Source organism: Trachymyrmex cornetzi, unplaced genomic scaffold (assembly GCF_001594075.2).
Source record: "Trachymyrmex cornetzi isolate Tcor2-1 unplaced genomic scaffold, Tcor1.1 scaffold23, whole genome shotgun sequence".
NCBI classification, from domain to species: Eukaryota; Metazoa; Arthropoda; class Insecta; order Hymenoptera; family Formicidae; genus Trachymyrmex; species Trachymyrmex cornetzi.
Window position 1 is genome coordinate 4330280 of NW_017296956.1, and position 27160 is coordinate 4357439.

General features: G+C 36.7%; 1 protein-coding gene across 2 annotated transcripts in view; it reads right to left on the reverse strand.

The window, feature by feature from the left end:
• Positions 1-163: 163 nt before the first annotated feature.
• Positions 164-27160, reverse strand: part of LOC108760737 (glucose-6-phosphate 1-epimerase) — a 27641-nt gene continuing 644 nt past the window's right edge. Inside the window, exons 2-7 of one of the 2 annotated variants that reach the window (XM_018506847.1) lie at positions 26989-27040; positions 6175-6233; positions 5007-5054; positions 4100-4437; positions 3414-3722; positions 164-1376 (exon numbers count right to left, since the gene is read on the reverse strand). In XM_018506847.1, coding sequence (XP_018362349.1) covers positions 1368-1376; positions 3414-3722; positions 4100-4437; positions 5007-5054; positions 6175-6233; positions 26989-27040 — 815 coding nt within the window. In that variant the 3' untranslated portion in view covers positions 164-1367. The remainder of the gene's footprint in view (positions 1377-3413; positions 3723-4099; positions 4438-5006; positions 5055-6174; positions 6234-26988; positions 27041-27160) is intronic. The other variant, XM_018506848.1, reaches the window with a different exon arrangement.

Genomic DNA, 27160 nt, shown 5'->3' on the forward strand with positions numbered 1-27160 from the left:
ATAAGTTACATAATTTAGAACAAAACTAAAAAAATTGCATTGAAAGAATTGAATATTAAACATATATTTTTCTTTCACAGTTTGTACACGTAATAAATTTCAGCAAGTAAAAACGCATTTAAGAGATTTTTTTTCCTCGAAAATATAATTAAGTATAGTGCCTTTAAACATTTTTAAAAAGTGTGTGTATATATATATATGAAGTCTTTCGCGAGAACATTTTTATTATAGCTCATATAACGCAAAATACGTCTCAAGTGCATTTTATGCTATTTACTAATTCCAAATGTACATCCTGCAGCAAGCAAACTAGATCGAATCCGTTTATCGAAACGAATGAGTACGTAATTACATCATAATACTTGGGAAAGTTTTATCGCGTAAATTTAACAAAATCGCTTACATATCTAATTCCAATCTACATCTATAAACAATATACTGTATGCTAATATCTAAACGTGGTGAGAATACGAAATTGGGACATATATTTCTTTCACTTTCCATTTTTATATGGAATGTATGCATACCTATTGTGACGAATCGAGTGAACTTTAATTCGTTTTGCAAGTTTTTTCTTTAAGACAATGTTCTTTAAAAGTCTAATAAAAGGATCCTATTCTCTTCCGCGTAATACTTATGCGAGTACCTCCCTGCAATTTTTTAAATATTTTTTATGAAAGAAAAATAAATATTGTGTAAACAAGATAACAATTTTATTTTCGGACAATGTAATTGACTTATTTATAAATCCTATGTTGGATTGTTATTTGGACGGCGAAAAACAAAGAGAGATAAATTGATCTATCCCTCACGTTCGCGATTGGCCGTTTTGGATTTAGTTTTTCGTGATTCCTCGTAAAGCACGGACGAAGCATAAAGATAAAGATAAGCAAAATGAAGGAAGACAGATTCTTCGACAAAATTAACTAAGTTACTTGTCTTTACTACACAGGTCATCGCTTTCTCGACGGACTCGATGAAAAAAAAAGATACAATCTGCACTATGCAGCGTTGGGGGTATCGAGTCTTTCGAGGAAACGATTGGTCAGGGGAGTGGAAAGCGAAGAGATTTCGGGGGCTCGCACAGTTTGCAGACTTCATCTCATATCTAAAGATTCCTAAAGATTCAGAGAACATATCGTGCAAGTCTGGGCAACGCAATGCGAGTGCAGATGCGACGATTGCGATGGATGCAATGGCGGGGGGGGCGGAGGTGGCGGCGGAGGTGGCGGGGGTGGCGGAGGTGGTGGCATGTAAAGCCACCCCGTTCCCGTTGGCCAAACCGCGGACGATGTCGCTGAGGACGTCGGAAGCAGTGAATTGGTACCGCCTCCAGCATTGACGTGTGACGTCGGTCCACTCTCTACTCACATCACCTATGAGAATAAGTCGATGAAAAACATAGTTCATTGATACATTTCTCGATCGTCACCCCATTGGTTATAAGATTTAACAGGATTATAGCATTCGATTATTCTATAGAATCTTCAGTTTTCAACAGTTTCAACTTCCGGACGTATATTTTAGAGCTGTAGCTTTTCATTTCAGTATTGAGTGCAGACCTGTATCTACGCAAACATGAGGAAAATTATAATTTGCAAAGATTTTTATCATAGTGATGAATAAATATTGTAACATTTGCAATTCGCTATTTCTATCTTATGCAGAATTAATATAGTGTTACGTCATATAAATCCTTTCATAGGAAACTTGCAACGATATAAATTTTAAAGTTACAAAATTATACAATATAAAGCATTTAATAATATTTAATTGATAACAATAACATTGATTTAATAACGTATTTTGATAGCTACTTTAATAATAAATAATTTCACAGAAAAAAACAAATTTTGTTCATTCTGTATAAGGTTTTTAATATGTGTCTTGCCAATTGAAATTATAATTGTAAAAAGCTAGAAATATTTAGTTTGAAAATAGCAGTCCATTGGAATGAAGTGCAAAAAATGATTAGCCTGATTGTCAATTATTCTCTATTCGCAATTACTCCGTATAGTAATGAGTGGTTTCACGAATGATCGTAATTACGGATAACAGTAAGATTTCAGATAAGAGTATATGACGACATGAGTATGCTTTTGTACGTAATTAATTATGAGTGTATGTTCTGACAATCGATCCTTTTGACTAGTGTTCTTAGTCCAAATAAATTCTCGGAAAATTTGGGAAAAAAATAGGTTTTTTTCGGTTTTTTTCTTTGCCATATTTTTCTAGTCTTTTTTTTTATTAAATAATTTTATTTATATTTAAATATTACTTTTTAGTAATAGAAAGTAAAAGTAAGAAGTAAAGTAAGAATTAAAAGTAAGAAGTAAAGAAGTAAAAGAAAAATATTTAAATTTCTTTTACTTTTAACTAACTCTGAAGAAATTTTTTTAGAATTTATGAATAAGTTTCTCTCCCCCCCTCTCTCTCTCTCTCTCTCTCTTATGGCAAAGACGTTGAATATTAAGAAAAGAAACCATACACGTAATGTGACATAAATTTATTTCTTTATTTTATGCACGCCGTATACGCGTGTACAATGTACAGTCGGGGCCTAAAAGGTTGCAATCTAAAAGGTACATCGCAAATCTGTGTTAATAAGCAAGTACTTCTTTTTTGAAAAAGTATTATAGATGTCAAATAATATAAGTATACTTTGTGTGTAACAAAAAATACTAGTATTTTGTACTTTGTTATCGGTCAATCGTATCATTGTATTTGAAATTTGAGACAAATCTTCTATTTTTTTAAAATAAAATAACTTTTTAAAATAATTTAAAGCAACATTCTGTCATTAAATTCAAATATAAACGAAAAAGTATTTTTTCGGAAAAAATGGAAAAAATTTAGGTTTTTCCTTGATTTTATTTTTCCGGAAAATTAAGAATACTATAAGAGAGTATTTTTTTAATTTTTCCGTATTTTTCAGAAAAAAACCGAAAAATACACATTTTTTTCCTTCGATTTTATTTTTCCGGAAAATTAAGAACACTTTAAGGGAGTGTTTTTAAAATTTTTCCGTATTTTTCAGAAAAAAACCAAAAGAAATCCAATATTTTATCCTCGATTTTATTTTTCTGGAAAATTAAGAACTCTAATTCTGTCAAATTAAATTATTACAAATGCAAGAACGTTATAAAACATCAAACTATCAATGTAAGATCATACGACTTTCGCACGTTTGATACCTTCACGAAGATTGAGATTCAATCGCGGTATTGGTATCGATAATTATGCGAATTTTCGTTCTGTAGGCAATTACGCACAAATATAGACTTGTTGATTTATAAACTTAATTACCACGATATTACGACACATCTATAATTTGATCTATATATTTGATTACCGTTAATCGCGCCGATTTCGGCAGACACGATTTCGCGTTTAGAATAGAAATATATATGTACCTGTAATATCTGGCTTGCCTCAAAGGCCGTTCCTGGCAATAGTACAACCGGACTACTGACATGTCCGCTCTCGACGCATATCATGTTAGGAAATTCGTCGTCGCCGAAGTCCGGGATGTCGCGCGCCTTCTCCTGCCAAGGATTCCAAACGACCGTGTCGGGAAAGTTGTACTTTTGCACGCGCATTTTCCTACCGGAAACGACATTCGTGATGATATGCTCCGGCTGCGTATTCTGATAAATCCGGTCGGTCCATTCGCACACCGTGACGACGTCACGGCCTTCTTGGTAGATTTGGTTGTCCCTAGTCTGTGCGCGTGAATGAAACACAACTTGTGAGACAGGCAGACAGGATTGCGTGCGGCCGCGATACGTAATCGCTTCGATCTTAACGGAGCATCGTACACACCGTTCTAAGCCGTTCATCTTTAATGACTAGTCTTTATATGTGTAATAACAGATCTTTTTGCGCAAGTTTTAAAATCGACTCTCCACTGCAGGTAACGCTGAGTCATTAATAACCAGCTAGTTAAGATTAATTGAAAATAAACGATTCTTTTCCGTGAGTCTTACGGTGAGTCTTACAGTAAAATTTCTAACGAAATCTTTCGATCAATTTATATTTTAATTAAATTAACGGATTATATATAATTTACCTAACCTAACACAGAAGAGGCTTACGTTACCTTGTCGAGGAACGTGCACCCGTGCAGTCCCGTAATTTGGCATCTCCTGACATCGGGTACTTTGAAATAAGTGTGTAGGAGCAGATTAAAGGAGAAGGGATCTTCTCTGCTCGGGTTATATACGCCAATATTAAAATGCAGCTCCTTCTCGCGCAGTATTAGCCTGTATGTTAGCCTGAATTGTGAATTCCACAGCGATCGCGTGAATTCATTGTCCATTATCGAGAATATCGCCTCGATGTCCCCGCTGGGCAATCGCTCCGGCGTCTTCTCCACGTTCCAACGAATGATCCTGGCGAAGCCGTGGGGTGGTCCATACGTCCATGTTCCGAATTGTGCTGTGGAGATAACGTGCATCGTATCGGATTAACTTCACTGTGTATGAAGGGTATACATATGTGCACACAAAAAAGACGTGCCACCAGTGTATAATGTATAAAGGATAAGTTCGAACAATTCTCGACCTGACACAGAAAATGACGCCACAAATATTAAACTGCTAAAATTTTAGACAAGTTTCATCTTTTACAGGGCTACTGTTAAAATTTCAAACAGATGCGTTCATTAGTTTCTTTGTTTCGGTCGTGTAAAAGACTGTAAAGCAACCAACTTCTGGTTTCATCATGGCGATGCAACCACCCACATTTCTTCAATTGCAGTCGTAAAATTCCATGAATTGGTCCCGCAAGCACCGTATTTCATCAGGTTTCACGTGATCTGGTTGCTGCTTTACACGACCGAAATAACGAAACTAATGAATGGATCTGTCTGAAATTTTAACAATATAGCCCTGTGAAGAATCAAACTTGTCTAAAATTTTAACCATTTTATATTTGTGGCGTTATTTCTGTCAGGCCGAAAACTTTTCGAATTACCTTCGTATGCACATCTAAAAAAACTTACTTACCCTCTTGCGATTCGTTTGAATCTTGATTTCCTATGATTTGTGAGGTCGCTGAATCCGAATGTAATATCAGAATTTCAAAATTCAAAATGGCAGATTCAATATAGCGGATCAAAATTTGAAAAGTAAATGACAGATCAAACTTTGCTTTACTTAACCCTTTCACTGTATATATGTATAGCATATGTGCACACAAAAAACACGTGCCATCAATGTGTAACGTACCATATATATGCATCTTTACTGACTTACCCCCTTATGATTTGTCTGAATCTTGATTTCCTATGGTTTCTGAGGTCGCTGAATTCGAATATATACATATAATATCAGAATTTCAAAATTAAAAATGGCGTATCCAATATGACAATTCAAATTTAGAAAAATAATTAAATTTTTATCAAAATGATGCTAAGATTTTCGAGATCGCTGAATCCAAAGATGGCATCTAAATTTGTAAATTCAAAATGGCGGTTCCGGTATAGTGGATCAAAATTTGAAAACTAAATGAATTGTTATAAAAGTGAGTACTCTTCTCTTTACAAAATTGTTAAAGTTACTGAATCAAAATACTAGAATTTTGTTTTTCTAAATGACAGATAAAACTTTGCTATACTTAAAAATAATAATTCATAAAAAATACTATATTAATTATATTAATATAGAGTAATTGTTGATAAATCCTCCTTTCCGCTAAACCTAAAGCCATGAAAAGAGAGGAAATGAGGTCGTAGCGAGTTTTAACTACATGTTCTTATTTTTAAATATTTTTTTTTAATTAAAAAAAATTGTTTTATTAATTTTAATGCGTTTTGTGTTTTTTGAATTTTGAAATTCTGATATTATATTTGAATTCAGTAACTTAAAAAACTTTAATACTGAAATTGTAAATATGGAAATCTAAGAAACTTTTTTTTACACCCTGATAGCACGGAAATCTCGTTTTTGCTACACTACGAAGGGGTTAACCGTGTAAATATATCGCTGCTGTTTTTACATGCTTTTTAAATTAGACTTTCAGTCAAATTTTCACGGTATTCGAGTTGGCTCTTTTTACCAGCAGTTCGGATTTGCGTATAAGATTGTCTTCGCTCTTTAAACTTTGGTCAAATTATTTTCTTTTCTTTCCTATACAGCCGTAAACATGATGTATCGCTTCATCTATTATACTTACGAAAGACGAACGGTATGCCGCCCCTAATCGCTTTCTTTCCGTCGAACACAGCTTGCTTACTGAAACACAAAGATCCAGTCGTTGGAGAATGAAAAAAAAAATTGACAATCGCGTACTCTCTAGAAAGAATACTCGTTTATAAGTTTTATTATGATCGTCTGGATATTTTGATTGTAATTCACTGTACACGTTGCACGTGTTACGTTTCCTTTATTTACTACGTGTCTATTTCCCATTATTTAACAGGACAAATATCCTATGAAAAATCGAAGAAAATATATTATTTAAAAACGATGCGAGAATTTATTTGTTCGCGCGTTTTGTTTTTACGCCCAGATGCGAAAAGCGCAGGTATTATTATTATTCCCTCCCTGTAACAAAAAAAAAAACAAAGAATCTTCGATTTGTCGATAACATCGAAAAATATGCGGACGAATATCTCTTCCTTCTGTTATTCGCAGCTATTGCATTGTTATTGTAAATTGCGCACGTATCAGATGTCAGATTAATGAAACTGTCTGTAGATATATATAGTGGGTGATGCATAGGTGTAAATATTTGTTGAACAAATTGACGATTTGTACTGACAATGAGAAACGGCAAAAACTCTAACAAGAAAGCGTGTAATAAAAAAAAAGTTTATTTAATGCAACTTTTATTGAACTTTTAAATTATTAAAATTTCAAATATATATTAAAAATGGAAAATAGTAACGATCGAAGAATGCTTCAAATAAATAATTCACTTTTGTTCCTCTTTTTGAGCTTTTTACATTCTTGCAGGCGCGGTTTAGACTCTCGTACGAGAGTTCCATCGGAGCTTCTCGTTTAACTAATTTACGAGGATCGCGCAGAATTTTACGATCGCGTATTCTGCTGAGGATAGAGACGAGTTGCGTATAAATCGATGTATAAATAATACTGCGAGGGTGGTTCATAAAATTTGACGACAAACAGGTCAATATTGGTTTCGCGATTAATCTTGTAGTGTGATTGCTATGTTGCGTCTTGCAAAACTATGAAGATCGACAAAATAGCGTTATTAATATAAGATATAAGTTATTGTGCCTCGTTGATTTAGACGCGGTTGCACCAACGTTACTTTGATTTTAAGCGAAACTTAAAACTCTCTCTATCTCGTTTTAAAACTGAAAAGAGACAGGGACAAAGAAAGTTCTAAGTTTCCTCGCTTAAAATTAAAGTAACGTTGGTGCAACCGGGCATTAGAGATGTATCGACGCTAATACCATGCAGGGCCATACTTTTATTACTCTTGCAGCCTGAAATTCTTGGAAAACGAGACAATATAGTCAGGTCGATAAACAATGCTCGGTTATATATGGCATACAGGAATTTTTCTACAGAGAAAGCAGTTTTACAACTAGCTGCATAGCTGCCATATTTGAAGTATAATAAAAAAGAAGTTGAACATGAAAAGGTCAATAGAGAGTAACCAAGTTACTGTCTCCGTAAAAAGAAAAAAAAAGGAAAGATTTTTTATTCTTGGCCGTTTTATTCTATAATTTTTTGTAAGGACGCATATGAATATAACGATTACGATATCTCATTGTATAACACAGCTAAATACTTTGCATCGTAGACCTGACGAGAAAGAATCCCTGAAAATTCGTTTCACTGTATATGAGGTTGGTTGGAAGAGCTATAGGGAATGAAAAAAAATTTTATTTATAGTATATATATATATATATATATACTGCAAAAAAAGTCTAATAACCAACAGTCAATTTCGTAACAATACCATTTGTTCTCAATATTCTAACAATTTAAGAATATTTAGACGTAAAATCCGTTGAAATAAACTATTTGATTATTCGAAATATTTATATAAATTTGTAAATTTTTTCTTAGAATGCGCGGCCGAAATATTTGTACGATTTGTCGAGTCTAAGATCATTTCGAGCAAGTTAGAAAACTCGTTGATCCCTTTCGTTAGCGAACTAGAACGCTCTCAAAGCGGTTGATATCCCCGATGATGCGAAAGAAGAGAGACGGAGATGTCGCGTTGCGTGAGACACCATGGAGAGAGAGAGAGAAAAGGAAAGAGATGGAGAACTATAAAGCCGGAGGGCGGATGCAGGATGACCATTAGTCAAGCCTGTCAGGGGCCGCGGAGATGTTCCCAAGAAGGAGCTTGAGGATACACTCGGGATCCAAGTCTCCTCTGCGAGGAGGATTCGCGAAATCGAAACGTATCGATAATACTTAGATCACGTTTCTCGAGCTGTACTTAATTTCCAATTCGATCGATAAAAATGCTTGCCCAATTGTTTGAGGAAATTCAAAATGGGCAAATATAATTAAAAGCAGATACAAAAATGTCTATTTTTATATATATGCAAAAAGTTCCAACATGCGCTGAATTGCCATCTGATAGCTGATCAAGACAATTAGAGCCATCAAGTGAAAATGAATTCCGTTTGTGCGAGTCAAAAGCGATACCCGATTGTGTTCCACTCTAATATCGCCTTTCGCGCACCGGTCAATCCTGACAGCCAATGATGAAGTTAATGACGAAATCTCGATTCCAGAAGCATGCGCTTTCATCACCGGCACCGAGCGAATGCCGCTATTCGTATTCCCTCGCAGCAATACGATGTAATCCATTTTCCTGGATGCGTAAACCGCGAAGAAGGAGGAGAAGGTAATCCCATCCGTTTGCACGATCCCGAGGCGAACGGAACATGGGAACAGAGATGGAGAGACGGACAGATAGATGGATCGCGACAACCCGAATGTCACAGCGAAAAGAGAAAGACACAGAGAGAGAGAGAGAGAGCGAGAGAGGACGAAGAGGGCAGAAGGGAGGATGAATGCAAGAGTGGAGAGGGAGCAAGGGGTGAGAGGAAGAGAGGGTAGAACGATGTACCACCACGAAGTACGACGACGCGGCGGTAGGAACGCGGCTGACGCCGAGCAAAAACGATCGGCGCTGTCTGCCATGCTTTTTGCGGGCATCACAGTTTCCAACCTCTCTCTCTCCTCCTGGTCGCGTTTCTAGCTGCTGGTATCTCCCGTTGCCGCTTGCTACGCCCGGCACCCAATTCTCGTCTCTCGACGCGGTTACGCCCGGCATTCGCGGGATATCGTCGCGCAACGCGAGTATACAGGGTGCTCGGTAATTGCCGGTGCGCGATTTGCCGGACACATGCTACGTGTCGATTTATGGAAATTACTTTTTCTCTAACGAGGGAGAAAGAGGCGAAGGATGGGAGAACCCCTATATGCTTCAACTCGACTGTAATCACAGAGAGATTGAATTAAGCCAGGTGTAATCTTGATGACGCCGATTTAATCGACGCGACGCTGCTGGCACTTTATAGCGCATCTCCATGATCTCTGCAATGATGATCACAAGCAACCAACACAACGTTTCATCGTTTTCGCTACGGTACAGCGGATGCTCGCATCTTTCACACCTTATAGATTTATGCACAAAGTCGTAAGTACGTGGTATATATTTCCACGGTATTTCTGATGAGGCAAGAGGATATAAGTTACAGCGAATTAACTCTCACGGCACGTACGTTATGCGCACTTTTTACAGGCAACAACAATTTTCAATCGACTTCTTTTTCTCGACTGCGCAGCCACACGAAATTACGCTGGTCTCTCGACGTCGAGAGCCGAGATATCCCGAATCCCAAAGGATCTTTCCGCATTATTATCTCGCGCGCTCATTATCTCTGACCATAAGGAGAGTGCGACGAGGATTCGACGACGATTCCACCGTTTCTCGCGCTACACAGTGAATGGCTCGAGAGAGAGAGAGAGTTCGCGGCATAGAAGGAATATTAATGAGCGGGCAAGTGAAAAATTACCCTTCGGCTTTAATGAGTCGTTAGCAAGTCAGAGATGCTAAACAGCTAGCGAATCATCGATACGCCTTGAAACAGAATAAAAAAAAAAAAAGAAAAAGAAAGAAAGAAACCGAAGGTAGACCGGTGAAAAATTCCCCCGCGGTTTTGATGAATGTCCCGTAGTGGAACTACTCTCAAGAAACCAGAAATATTACGTACGTGAAGAATATGAGCACAATCTATTCTCCGTCAGATTTTGTTATAACGAGCATTTTGATTTACATCGACCTGTCGTTCCGATCGGATTCGTTTACGCGATTGCACTACGATATTTAATTTCGCCCTACAAATAACGGAAACCGGATGTCGTCTCGGACAACACATGCATTAAATTATAATGAAAACAAGATTTAATACTGATTGACTCCTGAAAAAACCAACAATATATTTATTGTAAACATCTTCTCGCCGGTATCGTTAACAATTTTTCGTAAAAATTATCTGCATTTTATTCGCGATAGTTAGATCAATCGCTGTTCTTCCTCGTGTAAAACAGGCGACAATACGTTCGCACACGCGAAAACTAATTATCGATACGACAAAGCGATATATAGAGCGTCATGAATCGACAGGATTATAAATAAGGTGTGACTGCGCGCTTTTGCAGCCGAAGACAATTACACGGCGCGACGCGACGCGACGCAGCGCTTCTTACGATCAAGCTGCTGTATCTCTCTCTTTCTCTCTTATAGAACTGGAACGAATTCGTCGGAATTATATGGACTCGCGTCCTCCTCGTCGCACGGTATCTACAATATTGTGCAACCGCGTGACCAATACAGTCTTAATAAAATTACTCATAATCGCACATAGACGAGACGCATTGTTAAATTTATATCATATTCTATCCAATTTGAGTTATTTTTAATCATTTTTATAGGTCGCCACTGCTATTCGATAAGTTGTTAATTTAACAAAAACAATAGGATTAAACAATTTAAGAAATGTGTTAAATTTGACTCAAATTTAGTTCATTATTTACTAATGTCTATTTCTACCAATGTAGATTAACTTTAATCTTGGTTTAATTTACTCTTTATCCTTTTCTGGTTCTCGGAACTGAAAAAAGATGAAAAGTAAGTTAAAGGTAATTTAAGTTGGTAAAAACGGGCATTAGTCACACGTTAATATCGACATTGTCATGGATTAATTTACGTTTTAACATATATGGAAGTTAAAACTAACGAAATGTTTATTTATCTCAAGGAATTGGGTTATCATTGCTTCTTTGATATCTAACAGGGTGGCATTTTTATAAAAAAAAAATTAAAATAAAACAGGTGTAAAGTTTTTTTTATTGTTCTTCGTGCAGTTTGACAATTTTACATGGAATGACATGTGCGCAAAACATGTAAATTTGATAATCTCAAATATCATAATTATTGATGTAACTTTCTATGTTGGCACAGTCGAAGAATGGAGATGGATTTTCTTAAATGATCAAGTGTCAATTAACTTCTCTGAGACATCTGGTTTCTTCCGGATATAACGTAGAACTTCAGAATCAGCAAACTAATTCCGAATTAATATTATACCATCGTTAACAGTTGAAAGTTCTTTGACAAGTTTTGCGGGCGCTTGTGGCACTTCACCTCGTGAGTAACTCGACGCCCTCGAGAGAGAGAGAGAGAGAGAGAGAGAGAGAGAGAGAGAGAGAGAGAGAGAATCCCTGCCAGAGTCTTGTAGTCGCAAAGATACGGCAAAATGCGAGAAGCGGATGCCACGCATTATAAGTGCATTAAGTGTTGGAGAAGCAGCTACTCAGCCATCTGCTACGGTTGCGATTTACGATCGGTCAGTGAAATTCTGACGAGAATTCGTCTCAGGGGGGCTGCCGCGGCCAAGAATTATCGTGAAAAAGTGGACCTCTTTCGATGGCCAATACAAAGATAATTTCGGGGCCCCCACCGGGATAATTCCGATACCGTTGTATTGCACGATGCACGAAAAACACAGTGGGCGAATTACACTTGGAAAATTTGTATTTAAATTTAACACGTATCTTAAACCGTCCACTCGAATTTTTGTATTAATTTAACACAAGATAATATGTTAGAAAATAACATAAATATTATATAAAAAATTAATGCAAAAAAACACTGACATAATTTGTCAATAAACTATGAAAGCGTATATATTTTTTCAGTAAAATTAATATTTATGATACATTAAATTCACGCATTTTATTCATTCACATCTTAAAATTTACGTTTTAAAACATTATTTTTATATTATTTGTTCACTTACACATAAATTGTAGATATTATTTCGACACTACAAAATGTTGAACACCAATTTAACATAAAAAATTAATAATATAATATATTATAGGACCGTATATGCGATAATACAAACTATAGAAATCAAAGCCTCAAACGGTCTAGCTGGATCTTAATGCTTGTATGATTCTTATGTGAATACAACGTATGAGTATGTAGTCCCCAGAAACGCGCGCCGAAATGATTTTTCGGTCTTGAAACGCTAACTCTATTAAACTACCGCAGTAATATCACGAGTTAAATTGACTGGCAATTTAACAAATTTTTGATGCTTATTCGCATCTTCGAAACGATCTTAATAATGATGAATAACATATTAAAATCTGTAAATAATTAATTCTTATTGCGAAAAATATTACCTCGGCCGGGAATCGAACCCGGATCTCTTGCATACCGTGCGAGCGTCCTAAGCCTTTAGACTACCGAGGCAAATGAAATTTTAATAACAAATAAAGGCAATAAAAAATTAAAATAACATAATTATGTTTAATTAACATTCGAACATGTTAGAAATTTAACACAAAATTTTAATAAGGATTTGAGTATCTATGGAAATCGTTTCTAACACAAGTATAAAATATTTTTACTGTGTACGCATTATTTCGAGTCGTTTTACTACGGGGGGTAAGATTAGCGATGAATATAGAATTATGTAAAAAAAGGTAAGTTAAATGTTCACGAAAGAGTTAAAAATCTGGAAACGAGAATTTATCGATGTTATTCGGAATTACACTTCCTGTGTGTGTAAACTGAATATTTTATTTTAAATTTCTAATGACTCGTTCCATTGAAGCCTTCTTTTAGAAAGAAGAAGAAGCCAGGATTATGATCGGTTTTAAAAAGTCTCGAGTTTCACTGATAATAAATATTTACAATCAATAGAAAAATTGTTTATCCAATCCACTCATTAAACATTATTTGAGAGTCGATTATATAATTACGTTTTCAAATACTCCGAACGATAGAAACGTTTAGATATTACGCTTCAAAACGTAAATAAAATCGCACAAGTGCAAAGTCGAAGCGCCGAATGTTGATAGAAGTGAAAGTGCGTGACCAAGTCCTAGTCCATTTGAGAATGGTCTCGGCTGTTTCTATGAATGTACACTGAAAAAATGATGTTATATCAACAGTATTATTTCAATTGAAAATAATCTTGCTGATTCAACAGTATTGACAAAACAAATGAAATTTTATTAAAATAAGAGCATGACGTATTTATTTCATTAACGGTATTGTAAATCAACAAAATTATTTTCAATTAAAATAATGCTATTGATATAACATCATTTTTTTAAGTGTAATAACGAACGTATTTTTTATACGAGTCTACGAGTTTGAACGAAGAAGAAAAGAGGAGCCAAAAGAGAGCGTATAATTATAACATACTATTATCTTCTCGTGATCAAGAATATCCATGATGTCCCGGAGTCCCGACATCACAGTTTCACGATGATGATTATCAATGATGCACAGAACTTGAAACTGCGTTCTTCCATAACGCAAGGAGGGACAGGGAGAAGGAATCTGCTCTTCGAAGCAAGTAGATGAAAATGAAGCCACGACCCGCCGTAAATAAACCCGAGCCGCATCCGTTTTTCTCGACGGAGAATATATTACGTCTTTTCACTCGTTCTCCATATCAGAGACGCCGATATCTCGACTTTTCTTTATCTTTCAAATTACGTCGCCTCCCTGAGAATGTAATCCGGAAATTAATCTCGCGCGTTTTCGTCACTCCCTCACGGGGGTAAGTATAGCCGTACGGGTATTTACCCATGCACCGAACTCAAGTGAGGACACCCGGTACGTGTCGAAGTTATCCGCTTCGAGCTCCGCCGAAGCCAGTGGTTTTTGCGTTTTCCCCGGATCCCGGCAGGAGCAGGCAGCAGCAGCACCACCGGCAACAGCAGAAGCAGCAGCAGCAGCAGCAGCAGCTCAGCAGCAGCAGCAGCAGGGCGAGGCTCCGTAGGGTTCAGGAACTCCTCTCTACCCGCATCCAACCCCCGCGTCGCGTCGCACTGTACCCGTCTACCACCACCGTGAAACTTTGTTTAACTAAGGTCGGCAAGAAGCAAACCTATTTATACTAGGTCGGACGCGTTCGCGGTGCACGGCCACGGGCGTTGCTGCTCTTGTCGGGGCGAAGTTGCTTCTAGCCGGAGCGGTCATGGGAACCTAACGGACGCTGATAAACGAGGAAATATGCCCGGCAAAAAGGCCGTCGCGTAATTTTCTGTCGTATCGTGCGCACGTTAAATTACCAACCGACTCGCTGCGAGACGATCCAAACGGTTAGGTTCGGAAGCCCAAATCAGACGAAACAAATTCGCCTTCTCGATTGCCTCGACTAGCTTTCCCGAGAGAGCTTCATTACTCAACGCGAGCCTTTTAATCCTTTGATGCACGATCCTACCACAAACGCATCATTAAACGCACTCTTGGATATTGTTTGTTATTAATACGTAGAAATTAAGTATCTGCCTTTTTTGATACTATTTTTCATTCTTTTGAATCAAAAATACTAAACTACGAGGAATAAAAATGAAAATAAGATTCGTAAACAGTCAAACTGCCATCGTAATATTTCTCTCGATGTCGCGATCATAAATCCGAGATAAATTATGCCATAAATGGATACTTCGGTTGTTAGATGTAGCGAGTTGAAGAGAATCTTGATAGAGAGAATATCAACCAACATCTATTCATCTATATTCTATATGTATATAAACATCCGCTGGATGTATAAATGTTTCATTCTCTATTCAAATATGTAACAGTACAGTAATTAAATTTATATAATCAATTAAAATCAAATCTGGGTTCTTTGTATGTGACTAACTCATGTTTGATTTATTGGCGGATCCATGTCATAGGGAGGAGACCATAGCTCCTCCTCTCTCTAGCAGTCTTCTTTTTAAAAAATATTTATAGCAAAATGTTACGTACATTTTTAACATTTTTTTAATGCTTAATCACAATTTTAATATTAAAAAAAAGTATATATATTTTTTAATTTTATAAACTCCTAGATATAAAAAATATATGTAGATTCTATTATATTATTCTGCTGTATTAATATAATTTTAAATTAAATATTTTATGAATTATACATTTAAATAATACGTTTTCAATGTAATAATTTAATATATTATCTTTTCTAATGTGATTAAAAAAAAAAGTTTTGCTTGAAGAGCACATCAATGGTCCTCTCTTGACAAATTTCTGGATCTGCCATCATCGATTTGTTTCATGACGCTCGAATAGATTCCAAGTGCGAGTTTCATGAAACAAGGTACATAATGAAGATCAGAGAAGAGCGAAAAAGATAATTTCTTAACATATTGAAATATAATGTTATTTTTGATTCCACGCGACGCGACGGTAGTGATGTTATCCAAAGTTAAGCACGGTAGTCACGAATTATTACCGAGTTTATTGCCGAGTCGCGATAACAAGCTGATTTGGCGGTTCCTCACGAGCATCAGGTCGGTGCATATCGTAAATGAACGAGTGGGCTGTGGTTGAGCGAATTCTTCGGTGGTGATGCCGTCACCGTTGCCGCTGCAGACGGGATTTTAAATCTCATCACACGATCACCGACCGGACATCTGAGTTTCGCTCAATGACTGTAAATTGGGCGGCTTTTACATAAAGGAAACTGAACGACGTTTCGATCTTTCAAAATAATTGTTTCGACAGTGATAATGGCGAACTCTCGCTAATTCTGAAGGATTTCAGGTTACGAATAATAATAAGAAACATGTCACGCGATTTATCCTGATAAAAGATCAAATGCAGGTTACAAATTGTTATAGCTAATTTTATGTTTTATAAATTTTATGGAAATAAAAGCTCAGGTCCAACGTTCTGCATTTATTCGGTGATAAACACGGGACATGGATACGAACTTTGCAATCTTCCTCGCAAGCGGTAAATGTAACGTCGAATGAATTCCACGTCCGCGAGGAAGATTTGAGCATAGTACTTCACTTGACGTCTAGCAAAACACGCAATTATTTTACGGCTTAAGCCGCGCGTTCCGCCTTGAGCGAGTTCTTGCTCGCGTTTCCTCGCGCGGAGCTTTTTCGCCGTCGAGTTCGCTGGTTTGTGCACGCTCCGGTTCCGTTCGCATTCGCTCGGGATAACTTGCAATTAGCATAAAAAGCTTCGCTCTTTTCGCATTAGGCGCAACTGTGTCATTCGCGGCGCGGCGCGGCCGTTCGCGAAAGAGGAAAGGGCTTTTCCGCCAACTGGCTTCAGATCGTGACACGAGTGATGAAGACCTTGAATCGCTGTTCACTATTCATTAGATATGTACAAGTTTCAATTTTATAACGCAATTTCCTAGCTCCACTTACCGCTACTACACATCGCGCGATTACGTTCCAGTAAATCTGATCTAGATTCATAATTTATGACACCGATCGACTAAACATAATAACAACATACACGACATGATTAATGTAGCAGGAATGGGCAAGAAGGTTTTTAGTTTTTTCTAAGTATATGGAATTGTGAATGAAAAATGTCTTATACTTCGTATTTATATATATGATATTAGAATGGCTCGCGCGATTTATACTATTCGATTTACTATTCGATCGCGTGATACTACACAACAAACGAAAGATTAATGAAATCAACGATTTATAAAGAGATCTTTTCAATACAAAAAGTCCTGAAAGGAAATTGCGATGTCAAGAATTCATGTCACGTAAAATTTGTAGGAATTAGGAATAAGAGAAGATAAACATGCAAGCAAGTACCATAATACAATATAAAATGCAGTAAAATACAGAAATTATGAATTCGGTTATTTAGGATACGAATATCTATCAAAGACGGAATAAAATAGATGCTTCGTATTGACCATCCATTTGTAGAGTTAAGGATCCTTGGAACGAATAATTCGCAAAGCTGAGTCTACAAATTCGAGGTTAACTGTGGAAGAAAGATCTTATTTATAGAGTGAAGCACTACTCATGTTGTATACGAGGCAACAATTGAAAAGAAAAGGTCGAGGTAGATCTTTCACTCGTTTTCGTATGTTTGTCAAAGGGATGAACTCGATATCGAAGCGGGGCGATTTGTATTCGGATTACTTTCGCGAAGGGAATCCCCTTACGTCCCTCGTTAGATCAAGTTCTCTTAAGGTGTATTCTACAATCGAATTTTTACGCTTGTAATGGCGGATTGAAGACGATCGATTAAAGATTAAAAAAAACATCAGACGACAAAGTTTCATTAATAGGATTATCACAGATTTCTCATTTTAAAATAACTTTTTTCTGATCTATAGACCAAATTTCATGATTTTCCATAATTTTCGTAAATAATTTATTTATTTATTTATATAATTATATCGCATAAAATAAATAATAAAATAATTAATATTACTATTAATGTTGCTGACACTGCTTGCATTTTTAATTGTTAAGTTAGTAGTATTCCACAATCGCGTTGGTTTAACGTATACGTATACTAAACTTTTTTAAAGTAAAAAATTTTAATTTTTTTAAAAAATTGCAAAATTCCTTGACTTTTCCCTGACCGTTTTCAATTGTCGTAAAAATTCCCTAATTTTTCTAATTTCCAGTTTAATGACAACCTTGATTAAACTGCTCCTTTTTTCGCCTTGAAACCCTTTCGTCGGAGATACGTACTCGACAGCGACAATTTCTGACTTTTTTTCAAAGTTTACAACATCTCTCGTCGCATCGGAGGGCGAAATTTCAACGAGACTCTGCGGCGTGAGGAACGAAAAACAGCGGGCGCGTTTGCTCGCTTGAACTTCTTTCCACCCGGTATAAAGGCAGCGATGGGTTATAGGCTGGGCCGTAGACTAATGATCCCGCTGGCTGCGGTTTTTGCCGGCATTCTACAGCATTCCCATTCAACTGGATTCCGCTTCGGAGCCACCGTGCGCATTATTTCCCGCGGCGCGTTGCTCGCGGGTGCAAGATCGGGTGCAGTGTCGTCCCGTTGCATCGGCCGCGCCGCACCGCTTCTTCTTAATTTCTGCGAATTCACGGAGACGAATGATGCGCGTTTCACTCTTCCAATTTCGCGCTCAACGACACTGAATTTCGAATTTTCAATTTTTTTTGTAACATGCGCATATTTTATCGCAACCGCTTATATAGAAAAACTATAAGGAAGAAAAGGTTTTACTCAAGTATCTAAATATTTAGCTAGATACAGACCTAAAAATAATTTCGTTGAGCCATCAAGATAATTACATAGAACTTTCAAACTTGCTGGAATATTAAAACTTTTTGCAATATTACTCATCACATTTCACGATTTGACATTTCTAATTCTAACGTAATTAAAAAAGAAAGAGAATGCTGTGCAGATATCTATAACGTAATTATTTTGATGATCTAACCGAATTATTTTCAAATCTATATCTAGCGAAATTTTTAGATAGATACTTCGGCAAAACCGTGCGATTTTGAATTAATTTTTAAAAGATTAATTTAAAACTTTTGATTCGAAATAATATGACGCGTCTACAAAAGATAATTTCTCAGACGATAAGAATTTTCTAATTATCAGCGTTCGCAAAAATTATCTACCGCTTATCAACGTCATGTCTCAACCTGTTCACGTAATAAACCATTAATCTCTCTCTACGTCAAAGTTCTCTGGAGATAGCAACTATCAGTGCCTAATCAATTTTTATCCGACAAGCAATGTCGCTTTTGCGAGATCGTTTTTATAGACCGGAAATGCATTCTCTCGTCGTATAATCATAAATAATCGAGTCGATGGCAGTCATGCGAAGTTCGTCCCGCGGGTTTGTCACCCCAAAGAGCTCCACCACCACGGCACCGGAAGCGCGTCGCCGTATCGGTCTGTTTTATGTCAAAACGACGCTTTTTATGTGTTAGATAAGCGCGCTCGCGCGCAGCCACGTTATCTCCCTCGTAAACGTGCTCACTATAACTAGTGGATGGTCAAAGTTTCGACCATAACGCAATAATAATAACGCGATCTGCAGTTACGGATGCTGCAAATAAACCGCAATGTATCATTAAACATTTATAACATCCGTTATTTTTAAGACAATATAAATAAAAGACAAATCGAATATTAATACACATGCGCTCTTAAAATGGACTTTTCATCTCTCATAGTCATATGTTTATTTTTTACCACCATATTAAAAATAGCGCCACACACAAAAACTACGCAATTTGAATAAAGCTCATAATTTTATGGACATTTTAAAGCAAGACAAGCGAAAATAATAGCGACGTAGTATCGATTGTCTCGTCTCAACCGTGGCCAATGCCCAATGGTCAAGCTCGTAAAGTACAACGTGTGCTACCGAAGCAAGTTTTTACGATTAGTATTTTCCTCGTCCGGAACGTAACGTAATACAGAGATCCCCCGAATGATAATTATCACACGAATTAAGTGCGCAAACAGGGCCGTTTCGTTGCTGCAGAGGCATTCGCACACGTGAATGTTTATCATTGGTTATCGTCGCGGCTTCGCTTCTTCGGCCGTTTCGTATTTCCTCGTGCAAATCTACGCTGCGAATATCAGCAAAAAGTCGAGACGACGGCTGGCGCGGTGTCATTAGCGCTCTCTTTCTCTCAAATCTCTTTTCTACCTTTATTCGCTCTGCTCTTTCCACAAGATCTATCGTTTATTTTACTTCTTCCGTATCTCTCTCTCTCTCTTCATCGCGGCTTCGTTTCTACGAGATCTTTACGTAACAGAGCACGACATATAATTTATACATCGCTCCCGTTAGCGTAAATCAATGTGGTTAATTTTAGTCTTTATAAAGAGAACAACAAAAAATATTAGATACTGAAACTATATATGATTATATACGTTGAAGTTGATGACAAGCGATCAACGGTTTGTCTTATTACAAATTTCTTATCCTAAAGTTCCATAACTTTTCCTCAATTTTCAAATAAAATTTCATGATTTCTCCTGATACTTGCAATATTTTGAAATTTTTCTGTATTTTCGTTCTGATTTAGAAACCGACAAATATTTCGTCGTGGGAGCAATTTAATAATATTAGTAATATATAAATTACTATTAATATTGCCAAGTGCTGACAATGCTTGTATTAAGTTGATAGTATTTCAAAACTAGATGTACTGCACACATTAAACCTCTTTAAAACGAAGAATTTTTATTTTTCCAAAAATTTTGCAAAATTCTCAGACTTTTCTCTAATTTCCCTGACTGTTTACAATTTCCCTGACATTTCATTAATTTAAAACTTTGTGATAATCCTATGTTAGGAGACATAGTAGGGTCTGAGATATATCTAGTAAACATTTTATATCATTGAATTAACGATACTTTGCGCCTATTAGGTTAATTCGCGATATCGTTGTATTTAAAAGAGATTACAAAATAAAAAGATTTTGACTCGGATTTTGAGGATATGATGTTAAAACTATGTAGGGTATGTAAAGTAACGCGTGTTAATCGTAATGTTTCCACAGCCCGAAGAAAGAATCCCCCAAGTGCCTTTGCATTACCACTAGAAACAGACGTTCTTGCCATATGCCCAGCACGACCAATCCCGGACGACAAAGACGTATGTGAGGTCAAATGCACGCGAGTGCGGGACGTTTTTGACATGCCACTGCACCGTTTGACATTCTCCTTGCCCTATATAGTAGTACAAGAAAGGCTGGTCCATGTTTGAAGAAAGATCGTAATGATCTAAAATATTTCCCTGATCGATTAGAAATTATTTAGTTCAACAACCAAGATTTTACGATCAAAATTTCAATAGATGTGATTCAATAGATTCTATCATCAGAGCCCTTATAAAAAAAAGTTTATCCAGGTATATAGGTTATTGTTCACCACGCGAGAATGCGCGCGTTCAAACGATTTCTTATTGAAGAACGAACGATTTTTAGCTCCGAATTATTTTCTCGTAACATAGTGCGCAGGGAACATCACGCGATCGAGACGAGCTTCACCAAATCCACGGTTCAAACGAAACCTCTAATCTGAAAGTGGAGTTGAAATTTCATGGTTGAGTCCTGCCAGCAGCCATTAACGACGCTTTCCTTTTCCATGTCCTTTCTTTCCTTTCCTCTCTCTCTCTCTCTCTCTCCTTCTCGCGAGAATGTGCGCGAAGCATGTGTATGGGTGATCGTGGCGCGTCTTTAGGCGTGGTGAGGATAGACGAGGGACCTTTAATCATCATCCCATCCCTTCGCCAAGATGAATCGTGCATTTGTATACCCGCACCCCTTTCGTTCACTCGTAGCCTGTCTCTGTCGCTTTTCTTGATTCGCTCTAGCTATTTGTCTCCGTCCTGTCTTCCTTTCTCTCTCTCTTTCTCTTTCTCCCCTCGGGGGTCATTCCCGACCGTCATGGGTCTTTGTTCCTGAACCAACGGAGGAACAGTTAGGTCGCTTTGCTTGTCTTGGAGTCGAAAGGGGTAGCTAGTAATACGTCTACAGTTCTCAGTACAATCACGCCGGATGATTCCTTCCGTGTTTAACCTATTGCAACGTTTCGTTTGAATCTTTCTTTATTCATAAAGATTTACAATCTTAGGTTCATTCTAGAGTTTAGACCATAGATACGATATATAACATGGGCTGTGCAGTCTTGTACAATTGGTCAACAAAAATGAAAGATAGATAGGGCGCTTAGATGATCAGTCTCCGTCTCTTTCTATTCTACGGTGTAATGTTGTTAAGAAGAAAGGAAAATTGACTGTCTTCACGCTTCCTTTCTCTCATTTTTATTGACATGTTATACATTAGATACACTATTTAGATACGGATGACGTCTTCATGTCTTTGGTTTAGACCTTCGAAGAGAATAATTGAATGGCCAGATATCCGGAGTTTTATCTTTTTATGGTCATATCGAATATAACAAAAATTTCTATGGCTGTTTTGTATGGCTGAAAAGGTATACACTTTTGGAACTAAAAGTAAAGTAGATATATACATGTCATATTTGGTAAAAGAGTTTTAGTACAATCTGGTACAAGAATAAAAAACAGACCCAGAAAGTTACCCATTTCCATCATTATTTTGCCGTGACCGTAAAATAATCGGCAAATCGCAATTCGCCTGATTATTTTATCGCGCTAACGGAATCCCTACTATAGTTCGTCGCCGTTTACGCATCGCCGCTTCGTCCTGATTCTTCTTCATTTCCGTTTTTGGGCCCCGTCGTGGACGCAGATGTTCGACGAGGGCACGTCGACATCCGCGGTCGGATTGTAAGAACCAAGAGATCGACATGCTGCACGTGGTCCTCTCATGTTACCGATGGTGCGCGGGTACAACCGGTCAGCTTCAGAACGACTGACTCAATTTCGTTTCACGATTTGATAATCGTCACTAAATGCATTCGCTGCGTTCAGCAGAAAAAGCAGCTTTGCAATTATTATAAAATTCTTTAATATGATAAGTTTATACATTTAGATTCAGAACTATAGGAGCAATATCAATCGTTAAAGAATTTTACAACTGTTGTAAAGCTGCTTTTTCTGCTGAATGCAGCCAATACATTTAATAATTTATATATACAAGGTGCATTTTATATTTACATGCACTTGAGGAAAATTTTACAATTTAATGATTTCTTGTAATTATTTCGAGAGCTATTTTTCCTCTTTTTGTGTGAAATTTGATATTAATAAGTAACCAAACGCCTCAAGTTAAAGTCTCATTAAAGATAATATGAAATTCACTGGAGATTTTGTTGCTTGTTAAACTCCGTAAACGAACATCGAATGTTGAGCATTAATTTCTTCAATGTTATTAATTGAAATGAAAACCTTTGTTTCTAAACATCAAACACGTAGTATTCGTAATTAAAATATATACCTCGTACATCGCGCACGATGCATCGCGATCAGTATCATGCCACGACCGGACATACCGACGTAACTTTTATAGCCGTTTCAAGGGAAATTGGAGTAAATTACGAGCGTGTTTGCCGAGCGTCTTGCGCCGTGTACGATGTACGTGTACGTGTGTTACTTAAAATTCTTTGACGGTGTGTTCCCTGGATGGCCACGTTCTGGCAGCAGCCGGCCGAACGATGACTCGCGATTATATCCATAAGACGAATTATACAACAATAAATAGTACGTATGTACAAGAAGAAATAATTGCGTTCTATTTAGTCTTGTTTAAAAAGATACATAACCGAGTTCGCCAAGTAATTCACCGCAATTCCTTTCATATACAAGTATCTATTACGTAGCCGAAATAGCGAGGTTAGTTTCGTAGTGAAAGTACACAATCGGTACGGTAATTAAATGTACTGAAATGATGACTTTTCGGTTTGACGTTGTCATCGTTCCGATAGCCACGGATCTATTGCAAAACCCAGTCTCGACAGCGGCTTTACAGTCGGAAAGACCGATGACTGGCAAGCGACGAGGGGCCCTGAACCCCGTGTATAAGGTATGTACTGGTCCAGAGAGCGCCCTTGCCTTCGCTCTCCGTCAGTTTTTTCATCGTCTGCTCTCGGGCTGCCGCTTTTAAAGCGATCGTCACGGGCACCGCGCTTTTACGCGGTTCTTTCTCGGCAGGTGTGCGCGCGCGCGCCCGCGCGCCTTCTCTCGTTGTCTCTTCCTTCTCGTGCTACGGAATTGCATTGTCGCGAAAGAATGATACTACTTGAGACAGAAAGAGACATCTTCTCCAACAGAGAGAGAGAGAGAGAGAGAGAAATTATAAAAATTGGGAAAATACAAAGGTACTTTGTTCAGTCAGTGACTTCTTTTTAACTTTGTTGAACCACAATTTGACTTATTTTTCAACATACTACTCTTCTTTTAAAAAGTCACTGACTTATCAAACTGCTTACGTACATATGTATAGATTTCTCTCGATATAATAGTAAGTGGATTTTCAGAAGTTTGATTCACAAAATGAACAATGTAACCCGAAAAGGAAGATTACTTATATCTATCAAAGAGAACTTACAATGTTCGCGTACACTAAAACGAGAGGAAGAACATACCGTTTGTGCCATACCGAGGTATTCAATGCATTGCCGTCGCGTTTGTAACACAGCGTTACAGTCTGATGTTCATCCTGTTCATAGCAAAAAAACAATCGTCACTCACAGTGACTGGTCATAAAACAACACCCGAGAAAAAGCAGAATTATTAAATCGATATTAATATTTCGGTGTAAACGAACTATGCGAATAAATGCGCGTTTAACAGAATCTTGAATGTACAATTAAATTGGATTAAAAAATTAAAAGATGACTGGAAAATATGATCGAGTAAACTCGATTTGCTCTCAGTCTGATTGGAACTGCGTATCGTTTCGGTACATTTCGCGGCGAGAGCCTTGAATCAGTCACGTACAACGATGAAATCTCTTTTTGTGAGTCATCGTGAACGAAACAGATTTTGGCATTGATCTGCATCCATCGAAACTATAATTCGTTATTCGCTTGCTTATGCCTGCTATAGCGATTATATTATTAACTGTTACAGCAGTGGAGGTTTAAACTGCGCATATATTGTTCTCGTGGATGATGATACTTTAATCGTTTCATTCTTGTACTCGACAACTTGCAATCGTTTTTTTTTTCATCCAACTGGAAGCAATTTGTTGGGCAATCTGTGCGCATGTGGAACACGCGAGCAGATTTTGTTCTCATCTAGAAAGTGCCAATCTCGAAGAGTAATCTGTGACTAGCATAGTCCAGGTCTTTACTGTGTGAGATATGCTCAAAGGAGCAATGGCAACCTAATCTTTTCAATTAAATAATATTTTATTATTTTTAACTTGTTTGTGTATCAAAATATAAATCAAATTTCTGTGATTATTTCAAAGTAAATATTCATATTAACGTACGCATACTTGGTAAATAATAAACAAAATTTGAGTTAAACTGATTAAATTTAATCAACTACTCCATAGTTTTTAATTAACGATACATTAAAAAAAAAAAGCAGTAGAAATGATTTAAAATAATTCAAATTAAGTATAATTTGGCATTATGAATTTAACAGTGTTGCAATCTCGAACTAATGATCGATGACATAAACCGAGGTGTTAAATATTTTAATTGTACAATTTAATTGTATTTTATGGTCCGCTTTTATTTGTAAAATTCTAAAATTTTGTTTCTGAATTCAAAACAAATATAACTCATAATTAAAGTCTTCTTTATCAATTGTCGTAAAAATTTCTCAATATATCTGTTAGATAATTTATAATAATACTAGAAAATTCTTCAACTTAATAATTTTCGAATTCAAACTATGTCTAAATATTTATCTCTACTTAAGAGTTTAAATTTAAATATTTATCTTAAACATTTTTTTAATACAACCTTTACTTTCCCATTAACAGAACGCTTTAGGTATAAACAAGACTTAAAATTAAGAAACGTTGGAAAATTCATTAAATTTTCATCAATTTATGTCGTTTCATAACTTTCTACGATCTTAATTATTTTATCCGTTTGATTTTCTGCAATAGATTGCTCATGTAAATGCTCTTTCGACGTTATAATTTTGCATCGTAATATGTGATCAAGCTAAATGCATTCTATCTCATCTAAGATGCGTAACCTCGCGCGCAACCTTACAACTTGCGTCAACGTTTATTTCAACGATTCTTATATACCGCGTCTTATGACCTATACAGGACGATTCACGAAAAGTCGACATGTTTTTAAAATATTTTTCTATAAATATATTAGACTTTGAACACAATAGACCTTAAAGTTTAATCTGTTTACGTGAATTATAATTGATACATTTATATTCACGCGACCCAAATGTCGCTTCTTATAATCAGATTTAATCTAAATCTGAAGCAACATTTGGGTCGCGTGAATATTAAATGTATCAATTATAATTCACGTAAAGAGATTAAACTTTGAGGTCTATTGTGTTTAGATTAAATCTGATTGTAAGGAGCAAAATTTGATCGCGTAAATATTAAATATATATCAATGATATATAAAATTAAGGTTTAATGATAACACTAAAACCGCGGCTGTATGCCATTTTTTATTTACTATCTGATAGTTTTTCTTTTGAGTTAATTTGGATTTGCACGTGGAGCTTTAGATTTTTATGACTTTTCACAAATAATCATAACGAATTACATGTAATTTTACTTTTATGATGACAACCCTTTCTCGTAAAAAGCTAGATTTACCTTGAATCGTGATTTAATTAATTTAGATCCGCGGTTCTAATGTGTATGTTAAAAGATTTAATATTAAATTTAATATTACTTAAGTTTAGTATTTTCTTTTGAACGTCTGTTAACAATTATGCAAGATTTTAATCAATCTATATGTGCCTTCTGATGACAAGCGACACGGTGCGACACAGTGATCATGTCATCCTTGTTTAACATTGGCAAACAACAAGGATATAATGACTCATTGTGTGACATCGTGTCACTTGTATCGCTTGGAAGGCATACTATACATGTCCAATTTTAACATGTCATTTCTTTTCTTCAAGATGCTCTATAATTTGAAAAAATATATCTCTGATCGAATGAATACAGGAAATACGAAAATTAAATTTGAAGAACAATACGCGCTAATTGCGTTACTCGAAAGGAAATCGCGGGAACTATGATTTGTCTGTCAAAGTGCTATGTGCAATCATGCAGCATTATGGAATCTCATGCGTGTACTTACCTAACGAACAGCTGTTCCTGGTTATTCACCCGCCAGGACACTACGGTAGCTCCTGCAAAATGGAAAATCAAGATCAGAATATCGATCGGAGTGATCGCGTGGAAGCGCGAAGGGTGCACGCTGACGATGACACGTGAGGGGGCACCCGGACGATGATAACACATCGCCGCCA